Source organism: Sinocyclocheilus anshuiensis, unplaced genomic scaffold, assembly GCF_001515605.1.
Source record: "Sinocyclocheilus anshuiensis isolate Anshui unplaced genomic scaffold, SAMN03320099.WGS_v1.1 scaffold950, whole genome shotgun sequence".
Taxonomy (NCBI): Eukaryota; Metazoa; Chordata; class Actinopteri; order Cypriniformes; family Cyprinidae; genus Sinocyclocheilus; species Sinocyclocheilus anshuiensis.
Window position 1 is genome coordinate 185201 of NW_015539874.1, and position 10652 is coordinate 195852.

The 10652-nt window shown below is 38.0% G+C and overlaps 2 protein-coding genes across 10 annotated transcripts in view; one reads left to right on the top strand and one right to left on the bottom strand.

The window, feature by feature from the left end:
* Window positions 1-379, top strand: part of ccdc74b (coiled-coil domain containing 74B) — a 5663-nt gene extending 5284 nt beyond the window's left edge. The window contains exon 8 of the mRNA XM_016481795.1: window positions 371-379. Within this exon, the coding sequence (XP_016337281.1) occupies window positions 371-379 (9 nt within the window). The remainder of the gene's footprint in view (window positions 1-370) is intronic.
* Window positions 380-763: 384 nt separating this feature from the next.
* On the bottom strand, window positions 764-10126 carry LOC107685265 (mediator of RNA polymerase II transcription subunit 15-like). Of its 9 annotated transcripts, none has more exons than XM_016481792.1 (16): window positions 9837-10120; window positions 8627-8714; window positions 8473-8524; window positions 8347-8370; window positions 8086-8250; window positions 7758-7990; window positions 6002-6121; window positions 5699-5965; window positions 5413-5529; window positions 3177-3284; window positions 2612-2730; window positions 2403-2536; window positions 1351-1485; window positions 1200-1263; window positions 1053-1119; window positions 765-963 (listed from the first exon to the last, which is right to left on the bottom strand). In XM_016481792.1, the coding sequence occupies exons 1-16, from the start codon at window positions 9902-9904 to the stop codon at window positions 799-801; spliced, it is 1926 nt and encodes a 641-aa protein (XP_016337278.1). In that variant the 5' UTR covers window positions 9905-10120; the 3' UTR covers window positions 765-798. The 9 variants fall into 9 exon arrangements, with proteins under 9 accessions (XP_016337273.1, XP_016337279.1, XP_016337278.1 ...); XM_016481791.1 differs by having other exon boundaries at window positions 5996-6121; XM_016481787.1 differs by having other exon boundaries at window positions 764-963; window positions 5699-6121; window positions 7758-7987; window positions 9837-10122.
* Window positions 10127-10652: the final 526 nt, after the last annotated feature.

Sequence of the window (10652 nt, forward strand, 5' to 3'; positions counted from 1 at the left end):
TCCCGACCAGGGGCCGAGTGGAGCCAATCACAGCACACACTGGCCCAGCTAACCAATCACAGCACATTTCGTATTTCAGAAGGCGGGCCTTCATTTGATACAGGAACTATTCGAGCCATTCATGCCAGACTGGGGAGAGAGGTGTTGTAATAATGTATTCAAATATGTGAAAAATAATGTGTTTTTCGAACAACCTAGTATGAGAGCAATTTTATAACGAGAAATTTATAATAGACATTATCATTCAAAAGTTTTTGATCATTAAGATTATTATACTTTCATTCAGCAATGACACATTTTATCAAGTGACAGTAAAGACATTTACAGTGTTACAAAAGATTTCTATTTCAGCTAAATGCTGTTCTTTAAGGTTTTATAAGGATTCTTTGAATAAAAACTTTAAAAGGAATACTTAAAAATCAGTTTATACAAAAATAATACAAAACTCAACTGCTTTCAACATGAATGATAATAATAAGAAATGTTTCTCAAGCATCAAATCAGCATATTAGAATCATTTCTGAAGGATCATGTGACACTGAAGACTAGTGAAAATTCAGCTTTGTCAAAGCAATAAATTACATTTCAAAATATAGCGAAATGGAAGTTATTTTAAATTGTAATAATAATTTCACAATATTGCCGTTTTTCTGTTTTTTTTATGAAATAAAAGAAACGTTCAAAAACATCTGAAAGGTACTGTTCATTATATACCACAAAAGCAATGCACTGATGATTCACTGAGGAAGATAACTGACATAAATGAGAGAAAATATATATTTTTTTCGGCTGTTGATCTTACGTGATTGGGGGTCCATGAATTGCTGTCATAGCAGGAGCAAACGTGCGGTAAAGTGAATGGTTGAAAACTGGGGAGCGGATGTTGGCCAAGACAGCATCCAGCAGCGGCTGGCATAGGTATTGCTTTTTAGTACAGGGCACTGGAGGAGGGGGAGGAGTCGGCTGCAAACCAAAGTCAGTCATCATTGTAGAAACTGGCTGAACAATGCAACTTAACTTTGACTCCCTATCTTGAAATGAAAGTTACTTACCACTGCCATGTCATTCTTTAGTTTCTCCAATGCTATTTCACACTTCTGTAATGTTTTAAGTGGACATCTAGTGGAGGACAGCAATAACCTTAACCACAAGCCAAAGATCTGACACTGAGACAATGTTCAACATGTCTGCTTTCTTACCTTGTGTTGGGGTCAGTCAAAATATTGAGCAAACTTTTCATTTTGCTCAAATCCTTCTTCCTATCTGTAAAGACCAAACATAAACCATGATCTTTAAGATCAAATGGGGGAGAAAAAAAAAATCAGCATCAAGAGAAAAAGACTCCAGTACCTTCATTTTTGTCTATTTTGTTAATCATCCTGCGTAGTGGCTCAATATATTTTGACAGCTGCTTCAGTTTGTCCATGTAAAGCTGGTCCTCAGATTGTGAGGCCCCCGCTGGGCTCATCACTGAGCCTGGATTGCCTGTAATCCGAAAAATCAATCAAATAATTATGGTCGCAACAAAATTAAAATTCTGGCCATCTCTGATAAGCAGATAATTATTTTTATGTCATGGCCGATAACCAATAAATGGCAAAAATGTTTACTTGAAGAAAAAAATAATAAAAACTAAAATCATTCATTTTAAATGCTACAACTGAATTTAGGCATCACAAAATTATAATGTGAAGTTTCACTTTGAGATTTGCTAAAAAAAATTACATTTAAGAGTGTTATTAAATTGATCAGTTTTTAAAGATTAACTTTAAGGCCCTGTCCACACGAACGCGGTTATTTTTACAATCGCAGCTTTTTCTATGCGGTTTGGCCGTTCGTCCACACGCAAACGCAGCACCAGTTCACTGAAACCGAACATTTTTGAAAACGCCTGCCAGGGTGAAGATTTTCAAAAACTCCGGAGTTTTTGGCTTGTGACATCAGAGCATGCGCTGTTATATCCGCCTACTGGAGACTTTTTCAGGCTTCTGATTGGCCAACATGGCTTTACGGTTGAGATTACATCGCCACCTGTTGGTTTGGCAGGCTCTTGACAGTGCTTCATAGCATGCGTTTGCGTTTTCATGTGGACAGAGATTTTTTTAAAAACGGAAGAAGGAAAAACTCAGTTTATAAAAATACCCGTGTACGTGTGGACATGGACTTAGTGAGAAATAGATGAAGGAAATATAAAGTCAAAATGTAAAAAAACAAGTATGCACAATAATTATTATATTATTATTATTATTATTATATTATTACTATTTTATTATTATATCAACTAATATATAATATTATATATATATTGTGTGTGTGTGTGTATATTTCATCCCAATAATGAATCATTATTCTGAATCAAAATTTTTTTTTACAAGAAATATAACAAGAAAGCTGTTCTGTACCTGGTGTGTTGAGGGGTCCAGGGGAAGGTACCTGCAGGGGGTAACTCTGGGGGGTGCGTGAAGATGCAGGACTATGGGATGGCTGAGGAGAGGGACTGGGTTGGAAACCTCCCGGAGAAGGGGTCGGACCAGAGCTGGAAGGAAAAAGGTTTACTTAACCATTTGTAGTTGTCAATAAATAGTAGAAAAACTAAACTATTTCAGTATACCCGACAGAGTTGGGCTGAGAGGAAGGAGGCTGGGGGGACGGTTGAGGCTGGGAGGGAGGTGGCATCGGCTGGGGCGTCTGCACCTGAACTGGGGAGGGTGATGACATCATTTGCTGACCCTTTGGAGAGAAGTTAAATGAAAACAGGTTCAAAGTAACCACACGAGTGGAGGAAAGCTGGCACTGCACTGGTGAAGCCAGTTATCTAGAGATAACAGACATGCATGCGGTCAAGATCAGCTTGCTTTGACTGTACAGCACCAGTAGATGGCGCTATATAACCAGTAGATGGTTGCTTCCTATTAGCTTCCTAGCATGTCACTTTGAGAGAATAACAAACTCCAGTCCACTTACCTGTGCCACACACTTTTCATTTAAATTTTACACTGCCTAAGTGCTTCTGGGTCATTTCTGACTAATTGTTTCTGATTGTGAAACTAGTGGGGGGTAAAGAGAGGCAGATGAGTGTGGATTATGGACAGCCTTCGCTCTAGTGGAAAGCCACAGATGTACGCACCCACTGGGTTGCAGCGCTGACACCCAGCACTCAGCCCTACGGTAAATACCTGTGGCATTTGCTGTCCTCCAATGGCAACGGGGTTTTGAGGAATGGCAGAGTTCGGGGTGGCGCGGGGCAACCGGGGTGGAATTTGCATCCCAGGACGGGGCATCATCTTTGAGGAGGACAGAGGGGACAACAGACATGTCACAAGCAAAACAATAAATGCAGTGCATCAGCGGACATGAGGAAGCACATGCAAGAATGCAAACAGAAACAGATTCGACAGGTCTGCAAGCACAGATGCACATACTGTCACATTCAATTATGCAAAACAAGGCTCTCCAGAAATAAAGATGTGGCAGTGAGCTTCCTCTCATTTCTCTCGAACATGTAAAAGAATATCCTGGCTTCAATACAAGTTAAGCTCAATTGACAGCATTTGTGACTACAAAAATTTATTTTTGACTTACAACAGAAGTGAATGGGGCCAATCGATTACAATACTAAAGCCAAATGTAAGATATTAACATAGTGTGAAAAAAAGTTGCTTGCTTATGTTTAGGTGTAACTTTACCCAGAAAAGTAACACCTAAAATGGTTGTAAAAACGACAAGAATAACTTTACAGCTCAAATAACACAGGTTTTAACAGAATAATTAATTTAAGTGCTTTCACAGAATTATAGGTTTCACATTTTTGCTTTTAAATACTCCAAAAAAGGCCCACATTTACTTTTGCTGTAAAAGGCTCACGATAACTAGTTGAAATTATTTTTTGTGATAACCAAAATGATGCCAATTGAGCTTAGATTATATTGAACCTGGAATGTTCCTTTAACAACACTGGTTGTCAAGACCAGGCAAGCCACAGGCCAATGGATTTCATGCCATCTTTTCATGTACCAGAACCATGCAAGGCAAGAAAAGATGCAATGGGTCCTTATGCATCTCCAACAACAAGCCTTTTGACTGTAAATTAAAGCTGTAGTTGAGCTTGCCATCTAATGGCTTTCAGAGCGGTCAAACGACGTGTGGTTGCTATGCAACTATCAATACCGTCCTTCAAATATATTTAGAAAATCCTTTAAAAGGCCCAAAGGACAATATTAGAGTATGTTACCAATCATTGCAAACTATTTACACAGCTTTGTGTAGGCTAACCTAAAAAGGAATGCATTTCTTGTCAGGTGCATGCAGAAAGTGCTTGTGGGCTCAAAATAGCAAGCATGCAGTCAGGCTGTTAGCTGCACATACACACAAAATGCAAATGAGATTTAAAACTAACGCTACTCAAACAAACTGACTGCTCTGTTGGATTTCACAGCTCTGCAATAGAATACAGATTTCCATCTCTTGATTTAGAATAAACTATGGCCACACATATGGGACAAGGTGAATGAAAGCAACATGAAGCAAAATGTTATCATCCGCCGAATGCTCACAGATGGGAGGGTTACCCTTGAGGGAGAGATCTGACTAAATGTGTTTGAGAAAGTAAGACAGGCCACTAGTTTAGCTTATTTATATATATATATATATATATACCTGCTAATGGCAAGTGCTAACAAAAATAGCATAAATATCCTCCAGAACGCATTTGTAGCAAGAAGTGTTGGGACATTTATTAAGTAAGATTAGCTGTAGAACTAACTACCCTTTCAAGCAGTGAGATTTTTTTCAGAATCAGTATCAACCTGTATATTTTACACACATGCACACATACATACAGACACATATATATATATATATATATATATATATATATATAGGGGTCAAAGATGAGACATCCCATTTTGATGTCCACATCAAATTAAGTTTATAAAAATGATTTTATATATTCATATTAAAAGAATAAAAGAAAAGGCGAAACTAAATATTATTTATTAGTATTTTAATTTTAAATTATTAAAAACTTCTTGAGTTTTTGGGTAAATTCTAGTGGTTTGAAGGGTAGTGGCAAAAATTGGTAAAGCTTTAAAATTACAATTCATTAGTTTTTGAGGGCTGCACTGTGATGCTTAAAGAGTATTTTAATGTCATCTAATATATATATAGACCAGAGAATAATGAAGCTCACCACTGTGGCCCACAACTTAACCTCTTGTTGACAAAAATAATATTGATGTATAATCCTTCTGTTGTTAATAGGACATGTGCATTACACTACGGCCCATCACCAGGCAAGGAATAAAGAGTTTTGACATCCAAAAGAAATTCAAGTGTTGATTTTGGTTGCATGCAATCACTCCACCACGCTCAGTCTCTTATCTCAATCCTCACCACGGCTTGCACTGGGCTTACCTGGCCAGGGACTGCGCTGAGCTGGCCTGCCTGCTGGACCTGTTGAACCTGCTGCTGTTGCTGCTGCTTTTGTTGTTGTTGTTGTTGTTGCTGCTGCTGCTGCAATACTCTTGCCTGCTTGTATAAACGCAAGCAAACAGGAAGGTATAAAAAGACACTGAGACTACAAGGTATAATATGCATCTCATCTGACCACATCAATCAAGACAGATGTCAATAATCAAAAAGTGTTTATTATCAATCATTTTGCATTATGATTGCATTCTGCTATGGCAGTTGAGTTTACCTGCATTACCTGCTGGAGTTTCAGATGTTGCTGCTGTTGTTGGCTGAGTGAGCTGATGGGTTGATGCTGTCCGGGAACCATTTGTGCTAATGACTGGGGCACCATGACTTGCTGCTGCTGTGAGTGAGGGGGCATCTGACCTGCCACTCCCTGAGCCTGTACCTGGGCTTGACCTTGAGCTTGGACCTGAGCCTGAACCTGGGCTTGAAGGTGCTGTTGCTGCTGCTGCATTTGGGCCTGGGCTTGAGCCTGAGCCTGGGCTTGAGCCTGGGCCTGAGCCTGGGCCTGAGCCTGAGCCTGAGCCTGAGCCTGAGCATGGACCTGTTGTTGGTGCAGTTGCTGCTGCTGCTGCTGCTGCTGGTGGTGTTGTTGCAGTTGCTGCATTTGTGCTAACTGCTGCTGCTGCATTCTTGTTTGGTGCAACTGGAGTCAAAGCCATTAAAACAAAAATAAATAAATGAGAAATGAAATCACCAAAGGAACTCGGTTTCCACTAGGGCTGGGTATTGACAGATAATATTAATCCATTTGATTCCAATTCATAAACTCTTGATTCAATTCAGATCTCTCTACTAATAGCATACACTATACAGGGAATCATGAGATTTGGTATATTACTACAATATTAAAGGTTAAAATAACAACACCCTCCAAAATCAAACGTCCTGTTTTACAGAATATGGAAGTTTGTTGCACATAACCCCACTGATATTTATATATAATCATCAATACTAAAAAAAAAAACAGAGTTGTACAAAAACATTTAAATTGCACACATTTACTTAACCAGCTAGTGATGTTTTCATTTATTTAAACAAATTAAATAAAACAAGTTAGCCATTATTTAAATCATTATATTTCAACAAGAAACTGAAGTAGAAATAAAACTTTATCATTAAAAAGTTGATATACTGCCTTATGTACCATTTAAATGTTTTTATTCAACTCAGTTTTTTATTTGAGTACCGATTGAAAAAAAAAACTGATTACTGGATGGCAGGTGTGCTACAAAAAGTGTTTAGTGAAGTTCTTTTCACGCATCAACAGAAAACAGCATAGACGGTTCATCTGAAAATCGGTTTATCAAAATTAAGATCCGTTAATACTAATTAATCAATATCATCAACCCAGCCCTAGTTTTCACAGATTATTAGACTAGATCTTAAATGTATTTCTCCCAAAAGAGGGGAAATTATCAGTGATTACTGATTTAAAGGGGTCCTATTATGCTCTTTTACAAAGTCTTAAATTTTGTTTTGGGGGGTGTACCAGAACAGGCTCTCATAATAGGTTGTTCAAAAAACACATTTTTCACATATTTTACATTATTACAACACCTCTCTCCCCAGTCTGGCATGAACGGCGCCAGTGAGTGTTGTGATTGGCTCCACTCGGCGCCTGGTCGGGAAATGTCACGCCCCTTACCATAGCCACCTGCGAGCTTCAGTGTAAATATTGCTCAAAATCAAGTCAATTTGAGCGCGATTTAAACCTGGATGATTGTAACCACTCTAAGTTCGTCTGCCTTGGGAAAGCTAGCGTGTCTCCGACATGATAACACTTGTTGCCTTGTCTAGTGCAGCTCAACCAGGTCTCGTCCCATTCATCGATATTCGAGATATCACAAATCCCGGAAAATATGCGTTGTAGTCCAAACGAGTCGTTCGTTGTAGTTTTTCAAAAGTGATTTCTGTTCAATAAAATATCTCCTTTTGAAGTGGACTTTGAGCTTTGTAACTTTGTAGATCTTTTTTATGCTCAAACAGCAACATTACAGACTAACTAAAGTTGAAAAAGTGAAAACACATAATAGGACCCCTTTAAATTTTCATTTTCATCAAATAAATATATAAATAAATAAAAATAAATAAATAAATAAATAAATAAATAAATATATACATACACACGTAACTATGGTTACAGATGACTTGGAATAAGTTGTACAATTATGACAAATTATTAGAGAATTTTCTGTTTTACGTAAACGAACCCTTTAATTCAAAAGACACTCATGCAGTATTCAAACAATCATCACATTAATCTTTCCATTCTCCATTACCTGGTTCTGTTGTTGCTGCTGATTCTGCACCTGCTGCTGTTGTTGATTTTGATGCTGCATTTGTGGATTCTGATGGTGCTGCCTTATCTGTTGGAATTGCATGGCAGTCTGCATAGCTGCTGGCTGCTGAGGCTGCATGGCTGCCTGTTGCTGAGACTGGAACTGCTGAAACTGAATGGACGGCTGCTGTTGCTGCTGCTGCTGCATCATCGGCATCTGCCCGGCAGCCCCTGCTGAGATTGATATTGCATCACAGGCAATGTATGGGAATTAATAATAAGATTATTAAACACAATTTCTCCAATCAGCTGACAGCTATTGAACTTACCAGCCTGCTGGCCTCCCGCTACTCCCTGCATGGCATGTTGACCCATTTGCATTTGCATTTGCCCCATACCACCCATTTGTGCACCAGGGGGCCGTGGTCCAATGCCAATAACTCCAGGACCACCTCCACCCACTCCTGGTATAATTTGCAGGGCATTCATGGGGTCTAAAAATAAACATAAATTTAAAAATTTGGCAGAAAATGAATTCTTACAGTTTAATAGTGGACATAAGAAGATTTAAAATAGCTCTTTAAATTTACCAGGCCCACCTTGTGACTTTTTATCTGCAATGAAAAACAAACTGATTAATATACAGTACACATACAAACATCACAACTAAAAGAAAAAAAAGTTAACAATGAAAACATAGTATATTGGCTACTTACGAATGTCTCTAAAATGAATTATCAGTCTCGCAACTAAAGACAAATACTCCTCCTGTTGAAAAAAGGATAGTATATTTATTGCACTTTTAACAATCTCATACTAACAAGTCTGTACTCTTGGAGTGTAGCATGCACATTTAAAAGTAACACTTACTCTGGTCTTTGCCTTGATAAAAACATGGTTTTCCATGTCAGTACTGGACTTTGTGTGAGCAGTTCCTGCTTTTCTCATGGCTTCATCTCTGCAATATAATAAAGCAGAAGTCTGTTTTATCACAACTGATGCATGACAAATAAGAAATGTTACCTATTGTTTACTGACTATCAATCATTTAAGAAATATCAAGAACATGAGCACTATTAGAAGAGCTGTTTTCCATTCAGTTATTGCAACAATTAAACATTTACTAGCAAAAAGATAAAACATTCTATTAGAGATTTCAATACATGAATTCTGAAATTAAGTGTATTGTTATCTTAGAAGTACTACTACATAGAATAGTCTTACAAGCTTTGAAGTTCTTCAAAGAAATTAAATATATTATCAACATATTTAGCTGTATTTATGAATGTAACATGTTGCAATAAAATAATAATTATAAACTTATAGGTATAGCTCAGCCAAAAAAAAATTCTAACCCTTAAAATTTACTTGTTCCAAACCTGTATGATTTTCTTTCAGCTGAAAGAAATGTTATTTTGAAGAATGTTGGCAACCTGACATTTGATAGTAGCCATGGACTTCCATAGTATGAAATAAATGGATTTCATAAATGGAACACTATAGAAATTCAATTCAATTTGATTTGTATAGCGCTTTTCACGATACAAATCATTGCAAAGCCTATAATCTACACCTACAATCCCTGCCGGTACCGAGACTCGAAACCGCGACCATTGGGTCACAAGTCCGACTCTCTAACCATTAGGCCACGACTGCCCCGAGACTATTAGAAAAGCTTATTACGATCAGCTTATTATCAGAAAGACTGAGTAAATATCTTAAAAGTTGTTTTCTTTTGCACACAACATGTTGAACAGTATTTATATCTGCAGACTGTTTTGCTTGTAACGTTACATATTTGTACTAATATTTAATGAGGCTAACTTTATATTAGCTAGCCGCATAGCTAAACATGCTCCAGACAACCTCAAAAAATGTCATCTCATTAAAGGAACATAATACCATGATCAGATCGATACCATATATAAATACACATACAGTCTATTAATGAAGATTTCGACTGTTTAACAGATGTGCTGGTAACATATCCGAGCATCCGTTAGTTAGCAGCTAACTAGCTAGCTGTTATTTCCAGAATGCGCTAATATAAAACATACACAAAAAATATTTGTATACTCACATTTGAGCCACTACTTTCTGTCGAAAGGCTGGGCTCCTCCAATCACTATCAGGACCAATGACCTCCATAACTGATAATGCCGAACAACGTTGAACAAGCTGCTTCCAGTTTAAGTTAGCAATGTCCGAATCGTGAATGTATCACCTTACTGAGTCGGATCTTTTCAATGAATCGTTTGAAGTCGCTCACAAAACGAGAGCTGTGTGCCAAAGTGAAGTGCACGGACTCCGAAGGGCGCATTTGAAGTGCGATTGCGTCACAGCGGCGCGATGAAGGCTGTCGTGCGCTGCGTCTCAGTGTTCATACTATCCATCCTAGTATGTGAGATTAGAATAAGTGTGTCCCAAAGCATAGTATGTTGAAAACAGTATGCCAAAAGAATCCGTGTATCATTTGTTTTTTTATTTAATATTGAAAGTAGAACAATTAGAAAACGGCTCCTTTTTCGTTTTTTTTTTTTTTTTTTTCCAAAAAACGAAAAACGAGAATTCAGCTTAAATTTTCGTTTTTCGTTCATGGGTGGAAAAATGAATAAACAGCTTGAATATTCGATTTCTACACATGGGCGGGAATTAAACGCCCCTTTCTGCTGATTGGTCAGCCGAAGATCAAACCCAGAGCCGTAGAGAGAGAAAAAAAAGCGACTTTACGGTCTGGAAATACTTTAGGCTAAAGAAAATTATTTTGCGGACCCCCTATCACTTTAAGAACCGATGGTCTACACAGAAGAAAGAACTGGTGAAAGATCTAGACCAGTGTTTCCCAACCGCAGTGTTTCCCAACCGGGGTGCCGCGTCACCCTGGGGTGCCGTCTGT

Coding starts and splice junctions, on each gene's coding strand:
- LOC107685265 (XM_016481785.1), bottom strand. CDS start 9,904: ATGGAGGTCATTGGTCCTGATAGTGATTGGAGGAGCCCAGCCTTTCGA. Junction 8,371..8,472: donor AATTCATTTTAGAGACATTC/GTAAGTAGCCAA, acceptor TTTTCATTGCAG/ATAAAAAGTCACAAGGTGGG. Junction 1,264..1,350: donor CAAAATAGACAAAAATGAAG/GTACTGGAGTCT, acceptor TGGTCTTTACAG/ATAGGAAGAAGGATTTGAGC.